The sequence below is a fragment of the Symsagittifera roscoffensis genome, chromosome 3 (genome assembly GCF_963678635.1).
Source record: "Symsagittifera roscoffensis chromosome 3, txSymRosc1.1, whole genome shotgun sequence".
Taxonomy (NCBI): Eukaryota; Metazoa; Xenacoelomorpha; order Acoela; family Convolutidae; genus Symsagittifera; species Symsagittifera roscoffensis.
The window spans coordinates 4,650,240-4,665,850 of NC_087064.1; the positions used below are offsets into that span (position 1 = coordinate 4,650,240).

The window sequence follows — 15,611 nt, forward strand, 5'->3', positions numbered from 1 at the left end:
CATATAACTATACGGCAAGTTTCTACTTTGTCGTATGTCGTCTTTGGTTCGAGGTCTTCTTCCAATTCCGGGTAGTTCTATTATGGTTCGGAATATTGGCTCTGATCTATTGAGTCGGAGAGACATTTCAATTAAATTATTGTCGTATAACATTTTGTAAATGTTTTTGTCTAATTTCTAATCTATTTTTGGTTAATTCTAATCTAGTAAGGTCTTGTTCGAGACTTATGGTCGCACCAGATGAGTTAGGACCGAAGTGTAACTCATAGAGTAATTTCAGATAGGGTACACCGTCTGCTCGTCACGCTATCTTATTTTCGGCCGGATAGATTCGTGCAACTTCTTAGTCTAATACCGATCCTAATCTTACTCTTATACTATCTAGTCTCAGGTTGTTTAACTAGTCTCTGCTAGGCTCAATAGATCTAGGGTATACTGGTTTATTGCGGCTGCTGAAGTGCTCGGGAGAGTCCAACTAATTTCTAAGTTAAATTCAAATCTCTCTGGTGCTGAAATTACAAGTAACTTCAGCACTTACAAATAAGTGGGTTGTTAGTTAGATGGATCATGATTGGTTAATATTAAATACTTTACATTGGTAAAACATTTAATTTATCCAATCATAAAATATAGTTTAGATCAGGTTCCAAAAAAATCAACTGAGTTCATTTGAACTGAACGCTATGAACTTCTCTGAATTGGATTGTCTGACATTTTTGCTTTTGCTCAGTCGAACTGTTGTTCAAAAAAGTCGTTTTCAATCATTAAAACTGGTATTTCTTTTATACCTCGATGAATTAGACGCTTTTAACTTTATGTCCTTTTTTCGAGGGGTTAATTGTGTTAAAACAGGAAATGGTTTTTCACTAATCTGAGCTTTCGAAATTCACGCAGGAAAAGCCACCCGTTGCCCTTAACAACACCTTTTTGTAAAAAGCCACGAATTCGTCATAATTTTCTAATGGAATAAGATTATGTGCCTTTGTTAACACCGTTTTCCTCTCATACCATTTTTTTCCTGTAGTATAACAGAATTCACTGTTAAAAACCATTTGGGGAAAAATAAACATTGTTTTCTTTGCATATATCAAAATGCGGCTTATTTCCTGTCACTGTTTTACTTTTACCGTAATTATCAGATAGAAAACAGAAAAATATTTCTTTTTGTTGGTTTTAATGAATAAGACAATAATGAGGACAACAAACCGCTAATTCGCCGTGTTTATCATTATTTAGCCACTCAAAAACCCAATCAAAAAAATGAAAATTCCGATAGTCGCAATCCAAAGATGCATTCAAAAGTCTACAGAGTATATATATGATAAATTGCACTTGAGGTTAATTGATGATTATGTTTTGTACCCCATTGCTCGCATAGTTCTTTCCTTCTTTGGTCAACTTCACTTAATTGATTAATATTTAAAAATATTTCATTTTTTTAACTTCGTTTTCAAATTCATATATTGACTGGATGATTATTCTTAACGTCAATGCTACAGAGTAAGTCTAGTCTGCATTACTTTAATGGACATCTTTAACTATATCCCCCTAAGGGTACCTAGTAACGAATATTCTCCCAATAAAAACAAGACTCGCCGCATCAGGGCAAAGCCCTGAATGTTCCGACTGCCTTTTAAGGTCTATGTAGCAGTAATAACACAAAAAATTAAATGTAATAAAAAAAAAAAATTTCAAAATTAAATTTGAAATTTTTTGTGAAAATCATCCCCTCACACGTCATATAAAGTACAAAGTGATAGTCTTCGCTCCTAGTAACAAATCAATTATGGCAAAAAAAAATCTTTTTCAGCCAAGTTGGAACAATCTCTAAGACTAAATTTCAGATTTCTAAGATGAAATCTTCGCTTACGCGTTAATGGCGCGAATTAATTTTCTCAAATTGGCCGAAATGGCAGTTTTTAAACCCCCATAATAATAATCACAAGTAAAATATATTTTTTTCAAAATTAAGCTCAGGGCAACAAAACCTTTTGAATGAAATACAAAAAATCCATCAAAAATGGCTAATTAAAAAGTCGAAATTTGTCTGAAAAAACCACCCCACCCGCACTAGAAATCAATGGAGTATCCATAAAATTTCAAAGTCAGTATTGTGTAGTCAGTATCCATTATTTTTCTAAAATTTCTTATATCAATATAATCCATTATAATCGATTAGAATCAATTTTAATCCATTATAAAAAATGATAATCGATTATAATGTTTTTTGAGAAGAATTTGTGATTTTGCATATTTTTTAAAAGTTATCTTTTTCTTGTTTCGTGCAGTGCAATACGTTTCATAAACTCTAAATTTTCACATACGATTTTGTTTGTTTAAATTTTTTCTACTTTTTTGGATAGGGGTTAAAGTGAGGGGGGTAATTTGTGTAGGTTTAGATTGCGAGTAGGCCATGAGTAACGCAGAAATATTGCAAGTTTTGCAAATATTTTGCAAAAAGTTGTTAAGATTATAATCAGTTAGAATCACCTATAGTCGATGATAAATGGATATAATTGATTATATTGGATTTTAATGGATTCTGTTCTTACGGAAATAATCGATTATATTGACAAAATATTCAATTTCGTGGTCTAAATTTGCAGCAAAATGGATTATAATGACAACACTTTGGCAACAATTTCCCATTATAATCGATTATTATCCATGGAACTCCGGCGCGGGCGAGCACAAATATTCTGCTACTTTCTTTACGAAAATTGGAACAAAGAATCAACGGTTAAGCATATGAGAACTTTAAACTTAGTAGGGAATCTCCCCCTTCTGCAAAAGGGGGGCGGGACATAGTTTAAAAAAGATCCACTTTAGTTTCTCGGGAATTATCAGCTAATGTTATTTTATTACTTATTGCCAACACTGTATAGTATGCTCAACGATGCCCAGACTTTTGCTTGTTTGTAAAATTTTTTCGAAATTTTCTTTTTTTTCCCTAAAGAATGGATGCAGTTTTTCAAAACAAGTGCATCGGCTGTATTTGCTTTTGTCTCGGCAATGTGATATAATTTGGCATTTGCAGTTTGTTTTTTAAACTCAAGTTTTCTTTGATATTTATTAACGCTTTCAATATCAGTTTGATTTTTTTCTTTAGCTCAAACTAAGTGACATTAAATCATGATAATGGAAAGATCCTTGCGCTGATAATGTTTCAAGTTTTCACATTCTAGAGAATTTCTACTGAAGTTTAATAAAATATAAAAAGTATGATAGGTTAAGAGACTTAGACAAAGATTAACATTTAAAAAAACTTGTCGGTTGTCTCAATAATTTTCATATTTTCTGAGAAATTTCATAGTCAAGTGCAAAGAAAAATCTCGGTTGGGAATTTTTCCGATCATGAGAAATTTGACTTCACAGCTGCGAAATTGGCGCGTTTTAAACCAACGTTACGCAAGACTACTTTAATCTGAACCACGTGTTTAACTACTATTAAGTCTGTAAGTTCAAATGAAGTATGTTTGAACGCTAAATTTTTTTTCAAAATATCGTATTGGCGAAACTTCGATGTTGAATCTCAAACAAAAGGTAACTTTGTTAGGTAAACGCAGTGGAATAAGATAGCAAAAGCACTCTCTCACCAATTATTTTCGAGGCTTAGTTCGTTTATCTAAGTCTGAAAACGAAAAAAACTCTTGGCAAGTTTTCTCGAAGCCGAAACATTTTTTTAAAGATTTTTAATCAGAAAAGGACCATTAAGACTTTCATTTGATACCACAAAATTGCCTAACAAAGTTTCTTTGAGGTAGAAAACAGCAATTTGAAAGACAAACTCTCTACGCCAAGCAACATTTTTACGCCTAGCCACATCGTGAAGTGGTCTGACCAAAAAAAATACAAGTTGAGGATTCAAAATCAGTACTTTCGCCTACAATACGTGCTGTCCTCGAAAAGCTTCCCTCATCTTCCTAAAAACCTCATCAGCAACTTTCTGCTTAGTGTCAAATGTTTAACGAACAGTTTGAATTCTTATTTTTTCAAACACAATGAAAAATGATTCAAATTTAAGGTACAAACAAGTTTGCCGCTTGCTGTGCAAGTAGCACAGAAAGTTCAAGCTATAATAGAAAAAAATTTCTAACTATACAGTGCTGATTTAAATTATCCGGACTAAACGAACAAAACTTGAATTTTCAAACGCTTTTTTCTCAAATTGGGTTAAGATTAGACAAAAAGTGAAGAGAACAAAAGTTGCTTAGAATTTCACCAGAATTAATATGATGCCATTTTTTCTCCGAAATTCTCAACCAAAATTTTACTCCAAAAATCGGACATTTTGGTTTTTTTCAATTAATCAAGAATTACGCTGAAACTACTTTGTTAATTGATAAGAATATTATATCATTAGAAGCCTCTCACGCAGCCCAACAAAGTTTAAGAAGGGATAAATCTCCAAAAACCAGTATAAGAGAAAAAATTTTCACTTGATAGTCAATAAATGTGATTTTTACTATATAAAACCCAGAATCTTTGCTTAAAAACATTTTTTACACAATTTGCGCAAATTTTTGGAGAATTAACCCTTCTTAAATTTTGTTGGGCTGCGTAAGAGACTTCTAATGAGATAATATTCTTATCAATTAACAAAGTAGTTTCAGCGTAATTCTTGATTAATTGAAAAAAAACCAAAATGACCAATTTTTGGGGTAAAAAAATGGCATCATATTAATTCTGGTGAAATTCTAAGCAACTTTGGTTTCTTCACTTTTTGTCTAATCTTAACCCAATTTGAGAAAAACGCGTTTGAAAATTCAAGTTTTGTCCGGATAATTTAAATCAGCACTGTATAAGTAACATCTGAAAAAAACTTAAAAACTTTGATAGTTATTGTCAATTAGTCATATCTGACAACAATTTTTTTTTCGATTTCTTAAATGTTATTCCCAAAAAAGCACTAAAAAATTTGAAAACTTATTTTACCGGATTAAAACTAACTTTTTACGACTTGACTTGATTTTGAAGACTTTTACTATAGCTTTATTATACGCCGATTACAAGTCTGTTATAGTGGATTTTTCGCTTGAAGTTAAACTAAAAATTAAACTTTTCAAACTGGTTTTTTTTTACCTTGGGTTTTTCTTCGAAATTTTTGAAGGTCGTTTGAATCACGACTGAAAGAGTTTCATTCTGATAAAAGCGTCGACCTATTCCATTTATCGTTTACGGTAGCCCATAATGCTTGGAAAACAAACAACAGCAAAAAAATGAAAACATTTTCAATAGTTGGAACAAAATTGGGAGAGCTGTTAGCACGAAGAGTTCTGATTGAATCATTAAGTCTTTGGGATTAAGAATCATCATGTTTTCAAAGTATTTTACCTAGAACTTTCCGAGGGGCTAGAGGAGAATTTTTTTCAGACGCTGAGCTAGCTATTACATAAGAAGAGTTTTTTAAAAAAGTGAGAATATTTTTTCTAGGTTAAGCAACTTCATTTTTTGAGCCCTCTCAGAACACTAAAACACTAGTTTTGTATTTTTCTTTTACAATTTTTTGTACCAAAAATTTTGTCAAAATTACGTTTAAGAACACTTTTGAAGCGATTTTTTGTGGCAGGAACCTTTGGGTGGCCAGGCGGTCGAGGATTCTATTAACAGTTCTATTAAGTTCTGAATATGCCAAACATTTTCACTTTTCCCAAAAATTGTTGACATTTTTTTCTAATTAAAAAGTTGTGGTTATTACATAAAAACTAAAAATCAAGTGCCCACAAGTTTGATTGTATTGAAGCCCTGGCTCTGAATCATTGGAGGTGAAAATTTTATCGCGGTTACGTTTCTGCTCAAACAAACCATTGATTTTTTTAATCAAATACGCAGTGTCTAAGAAACCAAAAATGTTTCGTCTCGGATTCATTCATGATTCTATTCGAATCCAGATTGCTTAAGGCCACATTCATTAACGTTTATGCGATATAAAAAATCAAATTTCACTGACTGGATAAAAGTTGTAATTAATTGGACAATTTTCATCAAACTACCATTTTACAAATCTATAACAATGATTTTTTTCGCTGAAATAGTTTGAACAAAAAACCTGTCCGATTAATAATATATTTTTTTTCGAAGTCAGAATAAAAATGCTTAAAACCGCATCATCCGCTTGCTCAATAAAAATCAATTTTTTAAATGCGGTTTTGTTTCCAAAATTACCACAATATCAAAGTTGTCACTATTATGATATTAGATTAGAAATTCTTCAGTTGCAAATCAGATTCAAAACAACTAAATAAATCTCAGTGTCCATAAAATCAGGTCTGACTTCTAAAATCGGGTCATAAAATTTGGTGTAACAAACAGTGGATGCTAAACAGATCTTTGTTACAGAGAACAAACATTCATAAAAATAGTAGTAATGATAATCATAATAGTCATCATAAAAACTTTGATTTTGATCATAATCATTTTCGAAATGATCAGAAAGAGCATAATAATAATAATATTTACATTATTTTGGGTCCAATTATATATTTGGTTATTTTGCTTTTTCTCTTTAAAAAGGAAAAATAAATTTTATACTTTCTGGTATTTGTTGATTCGTTTTTCAAAGAAACTGACCTAATAATTCTGCTCGGTGTCGTTGTTTTTGTCCAGACAAAAATCAATTTTGTAATTATTCTGATGAAATTTTTTGTAATCAACCAACAGCTATTGAGCTCACATTTTCAAATACTTTTTCGGAGTTAATTTTTTGTATGGCTATGGGAGTTTAGAGGTTGTCCATTTGGCCAATTTGGGAAAAAAATGCATCGGATATTTTTCGTGTTATAAATATGTAATTGATGATTTCATTTGTTTTAGAAATCTTTCCAAATTCAATTGATTCTAATTGGTCTAAATAACGGGTTTCTGTATAAAAAATTTGTCACTTTGAATTTTTTATAGCGTTTGGGAGGATGACTTGATGCGAGCAGTCTTGATTTTTTCTATAGTGGTAGCATTAGCTGGAAATTTCTGCAAACACACTAGCTGATTATCAAGAGTAGGTTGAGAGAGGTTCCAGAATTGAAAAAAAAATGATTAAAAACGCCTTGGTAATGAGATTTTACTCAGTGTTCCGATTTTCCAGGAAAGTGCGGAATATTTTTTGCTTGGGACGATTTTCTTTTCAGTCAAATTTTGACTTTTTAACTCAGCGTTTATGATATCATTTGCTTGCCATTAAAAAATATATTGCTGTCTGGAGCTCATGGAGCTCAGATGTTTAAAAAATACTTATTTTTTGTTAAGTTACGGGAATTTGAAGGTTAGCAATGTGGCCAAGTTGCGATAATTAATAAGTAATGTATTGCCTTCTTTTAAAACTCCTAAGCGACAGAAAAATGCGTTCCAAATTTGTTTGAGGCCATCAGTTTAGTCTTAAATACATTACGAGATGCTACATACACCCTTAGTATTTTAGACAATGTGTGGGGGATAAATGAACAAAACAACTTTTTTTTTCAATTATTTTGTCAGTTATTCAAACAAAAGTTTTTAAATTGGCCTTAATTTGCGGTTCTGAAAATAACAAGACTGCTCATATCAGGGTAAAGCCTTCAATGCTGCAACTGCCTTTTGAGATCTATGGAGCAGTGTTTGCTATATTAAAAAAGTAATTTTTCAAAAAAAAAAGAACTTTTTTTCTTTTTTAAAAGATTTTATTAACACGCCATATAAGGTACAAAGCGATAGATTTCCCTCATAAAAACATAGATGTTATGTCAAATAGCCTGCTTCAACCAATTTGGAACAATTTAAAAGAGGGATGCGTTTGCGAAATAAATCCCAAGTTTGCGTTCCCAAATTCAATCTCTAAACCCTCATAGCTGTAAGAAAAATAATCACAGGTGAGTTTTTTTTCTAAAATTAAGCTCAAGACAACAATATTTTTCGGCTGATATAAAAAGTTTTGTCAAGACTTCCTAGATAAAAATTCGACATTTGTATGGAGAAAAAAACCACCCGAGCACAATTATTCCGCCACTTGCTTCGAAATTCGGAACAATTATGCTTGAAGTATGCCTGTTTTAAAATAGTTTTCACGAAGTTTAGGTTAACATTTTCTCCCAGATTCTCAAAGTTATTCCGAGAAAAATCCATTAATCAACCCCCCCCCCCCCCCAAAAAAAAATAAAAACTAACAAACAAAACTCGCGCCTAGGTATTAATTAAGACGCCCATATACTGTTTCTCTGCAAATGAGGTGCCTTCTTGTTGGTGCCTTCCTTTCTAGACAAAGTAGCCGTAAGATTCAGTCCGAGCTGAATGTCTTTTGATTGTTTCAAACCACGCTTAATTAAATTATGCTCTCGATCCTCAACTCGATATCGAGTAACTCGATCTTAGCACTGATTTTGAATTGCATAGAACAGTAAAAAAAAAACAAAGTATACTATATGGAATAAAAATATTTCACCTGTCACCTGTAATCAAAAACTCAAGCCTTAAAATCAATTTCTCTTTTTGTTCCGACTTTCGTAAAGAAAGTAACGGAATATTTGTGCTCGGGGTGTTTTTTTTTCTTCAGACAAATTTCGACTTTTTCACTGCCAGTTTTGGAATTTTTATATCATTCAAAAGGTATTGTTGTCTTGAGCTTAAATTTGAAAAGATATTTTACTACCAGTGATCTTTTTTCGTAAAGCTATGGGGGCGTTTGGCCAATTTGAGTCAATTAACGCGCGATATATTTCGCGCTATTAACGCGTAAGCGGAGATTTAATCCGTGTTAGAAATCGTTCCAAATTGGTCGAAAGAAATTGGTCTAATTTCCCGTAATTGATTTGTTACTAGGAGCGAAGTCTATCACTTTGTACTTTATATGGCGTGTGGGGATGATTTTCACAAAAAAATCTCAAACTAAAAAAAATCATTTTTAATCACAATCAATTTTTTCATGTTACTACTGCTCAATAGACCTCAAAAGTCAGTCGGAACATTCAGGGCTTCGCCTTGATACGAGCAGTCTTGTTATTACTTTACACCGGAAAAATGTTACATATTCTTTTAAAGTTCAAATTCGACTTTGGAGGAGATTGGGCTGTACAGCACGGGACTGTGGAGTGGCTCGGGCCCGGTGGGCTGCTCGATCGGGTGGTTCGCATTCGGAGTGGGGATGTCGCTGCTGTTCTGGGGCATAGTGAGAAGACGCAACCGATACAGTGTGAAGGAGGAGTTAGAATGGAAGTACCAGCCACGCGACGCCTCCGACGACATATGTAATTAATTAGTAGTAAAAAGTACGGGGGGGCTTGTTCACGTCACGAGGTGTGGAGGCTTGTTCTTTATTCGCGAGGGACCGAAAAATTTGTCAACCAATCAGAATTCACTATTCATAAATCCAAAAAAAGTTATGGCGGGATACAATCAGTCATTTGGACAGCGTGAAGGGAATTGATTGGCTGATAATTGTCGCGCGTTCGTTTCTTCGCGCATGAGAATAGCCTTTGAAGTTCGAACAAAAAAAATATTCAAAAGAGCAATTGAATTATTTGGAAACGTTTTGCATGCAAAGGCTAATTTTTTCCAGGCAAAATTCATATCTCAATATTTCAGAAACATCGAATTGGCATACAAAACTCTTTCAAAATGAAAACAGAGACCCTTTGAAATTATTTTCACTATCAAACACAAGCGGAGTTGAGCTTCAAGTCACTAGCAAATCACAACAAAAAACTATCAAGTAAAGAATTGAGATGAATTTCAAGCCAAAAATATCCATCAGCGATTGAAAAGAAAGAATATGCGAATTCGATACTAGAAAAAGCAGTTCAAAACCAGAAATTCTACTCGTCTCGTTATATGAATGTCTGCGAGAACTTTTGCCAATCTTGGCAGTTGAAACAATTGGGAATAATAAGTCAAAATCAGGGCAAAAAAATGAACAGAAAAAGCAATTATAAAAACGAGAATTTTTGGAACACATAAATCAAGCCATGAAACAAATATTACAAAAACACTGAATAAGTAAATCACAAATCTTCAAGATACCCAAATAGAAATCAAGGAAAAAAAGATCGTGAAAAAAGAATCGAAGAAGTTTCAACGGATTGACAACAAGCAATTATCTATTTCGTCTGCTGGTTAATAAGGATAGCGATTTTGAAGCACAGAAAAACTTTTTTCAACAGATAATTTTGATTTGAAGTTTAAAAAGCAAAAATATTGCTATCTCTCAGTCAGTGTGTGAAGTTTAACTTCAGGCCATAATCAATCGGGTTGACCAAAAATGCTAGTCATTCAATTTTCATATATGGAAAAATGCTAATAATACAGTTTTCTTGCAATTTCATTAGTACAGAAAGTTGCATGAAAGGTCTATGATTAGTGACTTTTCATATATGGAACTTGCATGACTAACATTTTTCCATTACCAAAAAAAAATAAATTTTTCAAAGCTCAATTTCTCTAAACTTTTGATGAGTTCGTAAGCAAACAAAAATGACAAAAACCATGGTTTGCTCAAAAAAACAGTCACCAAAGGTTTGGCGTCTTGCATTTAGAATGCATTGGAAACTATCTTAATCGTCTAAGAGTTGATATACACAAATCATATACTGAAAAAAATCAAACTTTTAAGTTTTCGCAAACGTTTTGAAAGATGATCATTTTTAGTCTTTGAATTTTTTATTACCCAGATATTGATCAAGGCATAAAAACATAAGAGTTTTGAGCTTTTTTGAAAAAAATATACTGAAAAAGGTAGAAAATCCATTTTTTGTGAATACAGGACTCTTTTATGCACATAAAAATTTAAATTTTGCATGCAAAATTTCTTTTTCGGAAAATGTTTGTTCGACTAAAAAATTCGTTTTGCGGTTAAAAAAAAGAAAACATGTTTGGAGCAATTTCAAAATTACCTGAAAAATTTTTGTTGTCGCTATCGAAAAAATGCTAGTCATTCAATTTCCATATATCGAATTTATCTGATTAGCTTTTTTGACAAAATGTTTTTCTTTTTTGTTTAGTTCGATAAACCGACTTTTATGTCCAAGCAAGACAAAATTTGTTTAAATTCGATGACACCATTTTAGCAAAACGTATGAAATTTGTATTATTAGTATTTTTATACACTTAGTGAATGGAATTGTATGACTATCTTTTTTGGTCCATGGAGGTCAACCCGGGTATCTTCTCAAGATTCCGTTAATTCGCGTAAATATTTTCCAGAGAGCAAAAAAAAACTTGAAGGAGCCATTTTTGCTTGTCATTACGAGGCCAAAATGTATATTTTGTGAATTCTTAGCAGATTCCCCAACAAGGACGCTCTCTTTGTTTTTCTTTTGTTCTTTCATTTTCTTTGATTGTTCCGACTAAGTTTTAACATGTTTAGAGATTTGTCTCTGGATTACAGAGGCAACAAACACCAAATTGTGCGCCTATCCAGTTTGGCATCGCGATGGTCTATGTTGATTTTTAAGATAAGGCTTGTTTGACATCTTTTGATGTCTCTCTGACCTATTAAAGGAACATTCTGAGGCAGAAAAAAAATCAATTTTGATTTAAGAAAAAATCAGGCAAAACCGAAAACTATACTTTTAAAATGTCTACTTTTGTCACCTAAATGAAAATGTAGAACACAATTTGGACATTGTAATGTAGAACAAGGTTGAACATTGTAATCAAACCCCCGGGTTGATCAAAACTTCTTATCATACAATTTGCGTATATGAAAAAATTTTTAGCTTTTAGCATACAATTCTATACAATGCCATAGGTACAGAAAATTGTATGATAATTTTCAAAGCTTGAGTTTTTAATTATTCATGGGTTGATCGAGGCATACATAAACATGCCATACAAAGTAGGGAGCCGTTTTAAGCGTTTTTGAAAAAAAAAACTTCCAGAGAAACTGAAAAAAAATCCAAATTTTGTGTATCCAGGATTAATTTATGCACAAAAATAATTAAATTTTGCATGCAAAAAAAAATTGGAAAATGTTTGTTTGCGAACTAAGCTCGTTTTGCGGTTGAAAAAAATATAAAAAAGTGCTAGTCATACAATTTTCATATATAGGAATTGCATGATAAGCTTTTTTTTTTTTCAAAAAAAACCTCAGTTTTTTACTCACCAGACTGTTTTAATAGAATCAAAAGCCGAAGAAAATAGTTAACATCTTTTTTCAACCATTTCATGAAATTGTATAAAAATTGTATGACAAGCAGTTTTACATATTCTTGACGTATGGAATTGTATGATAAGCATTTTCGGTGTATGGAGGTCAACCCGGGCCCTTAGTGTTTCTCTGAAATCCCAAGTGTCATTGGAAAGCAAATCCTTACAAGGTTCTTGCAACAAATTTTGATTGGGAACACAGGTATCTTGTTTTTTTTTGATATTCAAAATGATGATTTAGTGTAAAAACTAGCCAAGTAAAATCCAATAACTTTGAATTTATAAAATGAAAAAAAAAACATCGTGCAACTAGATTTATGAGAAATTGCTCAATACATACTCATGATAAAACCAATTTACAGAGCGTTAGTCACTCTAAATTACATGATTTCAAATAGATTTCAATCTTATTTTGAAGTGTTCACAGGCGCTTTTGAGGATCTGGACTGCAAAGGAGGTCAACCGAGTTCATATTCAAGTGAGAGTGGCAGAGACAGTTTCTACAGTCGCTTCTATGACCACAGCAACTCATATGACGCCGAGGAAGGAGAATGTAAGGGGGAGGCCGAGGGGGAAGGGGAGGAGGAGGGGGAAGGGGAGGGGGAGGAGGAGGGGAAAGGGGAGGGGGAGAGAGATGGAACCCCTAAAGACAACGACGACGACTCAGCATATCAAACTGGTATGAAGGATAAAACGTTTCAGTGCCCTTAATCTTCGCTAAAATACGATTTGTAACATGGAGCTTATCAATTGTGGTTTTGCGATTCGCAGAGAATCTATGAAAGGCTATCCGCGACTTACGAAAAGACTGACGGCGCGACTCAAGAAAAGACTTTAGCGGCGCGACTTACGAAAAGACTTTACAGGGGCAGTCTATGAAAATGCTGACGGCGCGACTTCAGAAAGACTGATGGTGCGCCTCGAGAAAAGACGTTTGGTGTTTTGCTCAGTCGCGTAAGTCGCGAAGGTTTATTCTCAGTCGCGCCGGGCCGAAATTGAAAACTTTGCGCCATTTTGAGTCATTTCCTTAAGTCGCGCCAGTCCCGACTGACGGGTTTTTGAGTTGCGTCGGTCGCGGTGGTTTTTTTTCAACCGCTTAAGCCAGGCCAGTCTGGAAACGCCCGGGTTCTCTTATTTTCCCATCACTCCCGACTCAATTAATTTGTTGAGCGAAGCTCTGTTTTTTTTTACGAACAAAGGCTGATTTTTTGAGCTTAGAACTTTCAAGTGGTATCGTCAAGCTGTAGTAGATCTGAAGCTAGAGGTCAAGTGAGAGCTCGTCCTCACACACTATCATTGCCATGGCAGGGGATCAAATACACGATCTGACGATATAAATGTAACGTCATAACACTATGCTGTGCCTCGAAATTCAAAATAACACTTTAAAACTAAATGAAAACAAGGATAGCCGGTTACTGTGCAAGTAGCACAGAATAATCCGACCAGTCTTAAATAAAAACAAAAACAAAGTTTTTAAAAATCAGTGCCGTTTCTTCTGCGTAATGTGATAAAAAGATCTGACCAAAAAAACAGAGTTTGGACGTCTTCGACATTCTTAGTAAGACGCCCATTTGAAAAACAGTTTTGGTAGAAAAAATGACTACAAAAATTTAAAAAAAAAAACTTTCAAAAAATGTTTCAAATTTTTTTTACAGAAAGTTTTGGATACCTCAACGTCGCTAAAAAAAATCAAAAAAGTAATTTTACCAGAGTAAAAAAAAATTTTCATCGCTTGAATAAAGCATAAACAAGCTGTTGTAAGCCTGCTTAGCCTCACTTTATTAGCTTGAAAGTAGACTAAAAATGCAAAACTTCAATTTAATTTTTCTCGACGCCGAGCATTTTTCAAAAAATTTTTTAGTGTCGTTCGAATCAGGACTAAAAAGGCTTTAATATGATATATTCACCTACATATTCCAATAATTTATTATGGGAATGATTTTGCGTGGAAAACAAAAACAAAAGAAAAAATAAAACACCCGATACAAAGTTCCTCCACATTTTTCAAATGGTCGGAACAGGATCAATTTAAAATATTACTTATGTGCAAGTCATGCTGTCTACAAAGTTTAGGTAATCTTTAATAACAATTTCACGAGGGGGTGGAGAAACAGGAAAAAAGGTTAAATAGGAGCTCAAAAAACTGAATTAGGTTGACCATAGAAAAGTTCTAGATCCACCCCTGAAAAAAAATCTCCTAAAATTCTTGTAATCCATGCTGCTTGAAGTATTCAACTAAAATTGATGCTTACATGGACAACATTATATTTCAATTTCAAAAAGCGATCGTTGACTGTCAATATCTATTTTTTTGCGAGCCCATATTTTGGACCAAAGCTCCTAAACTTTAGAAACTATAGATACTTTACGCAGCAAAAAGTAGACAGGTCATTAAGCCAATCAGAATTTCGTTCGTTTCTTTTCTTGTCTCGGTTCTGATTGGCTTACGACGTAGCTACTTTATAACCACACTTCATAGATAGTGCAAGGTTCTGGCAAACAAGGTTAAATAGAAATTCATGGTCAACTTCTGTCTTCTTTTGTGGCTTTGTTGACAAATTCATGATTTATTAAACAGATGCGATCAGCACCCGAAGTCCCAATGGCGACCAAGATACCGACTGGGAAGACCAAGACCACCCGACCGACCTGAAAAGTCAAACCGAAAGACTCTCCGCCGACAACGGCGGGTTGGAAAACATCGACGAAGATCCCAGCTCGGACAACACTCGAATGGCTAGTCGGTTCAAATACGAAGGTTATTCGGGTCCATTCCAGGAAAACAAGCCGCGAGAGGAGTTCGAGCTAAATGGCGAACACTACAATTCGCTCAAATCCAACCAGTCAATTCCGACAGATGATACGAACCTTTCCCTGTGACGTCACCATATCATATCCAAAATTACATCATAAGTGTGACATCATATCTCATTCAAATCTGCATCATGTGTTACGTAATCAACGAGGCGAGCTCTCAAAAAAGGAGCGCCTTTGCAACAGTATATAGCGCAAAAGAATGAAATTGAGTGTTAGGATTCAGTTTGAACGAATTAATACTTGTAGCAAGGTTTTCTGACAGCAATAAACATCTATAAGGCTCTTTTTATTAATATTCCTTAAGAAAAACGAGTTTCAAGACATGAAAATGATGAATTGTAAAATGAGCGGTTAACTTTTTTTAATCTAGTTTACGTGCCAAGGCTCTTTCCAGTTTCCCAACCCCCCCAATCCCCCCCCCCCTCGGAAAATTAAGCTGATTAAAAAATGATCACTCGGCGTTTTGCATGTAAGAAATGTAAAAACTTGTTCACTTGTTCACGCTGACACGTTTTAATGCAGTTTATATTGAGAAAAGTTATTTCAAATTGATTTCCATATATTGAATTTCAGAAAAATCAAAGGGGGGGGGGACTGGAAAAGAGCCCGTGCCAAAATGATGAAACAGATTACTGCGGTTTTTACTTGCAATCTGTGTCAAGTTTCGTTCGAAATAAATTTTG

General features: G+C 33.7%; 1 protein-coding gene across 1 annotated transcript; it reads left to right on the plus strand.

The window, feature by feature from the left end:
- The first annotated feature begins 986 nt into the window (after nucleotides 1-986).
- On the plus strand, nucleotides 987-15,203 carry LOC134841534 (clumping factor B-like). The gene is made up of 4 exons (XM_063857563.1): nucleotides 987-1,500; nucleotides 9,007-9,212; nucleotides 12,536-12,787; nucleotides 14,690-15,203. Exons 1-4 carry the CDS (start codon nucleotides 1,472-1,474, stop codon nucleotides 14,989-14,991), a joined length of 789 nt encoding a protein of 262 aa, XP_063713633.1. The 5' UTR covers nucleotides 987-1,471; the 3' UTR covers nucleotides 14,992-15,203.
- Nucleotides 15,204-15,611: the final 408 nt, after the last annotated feature.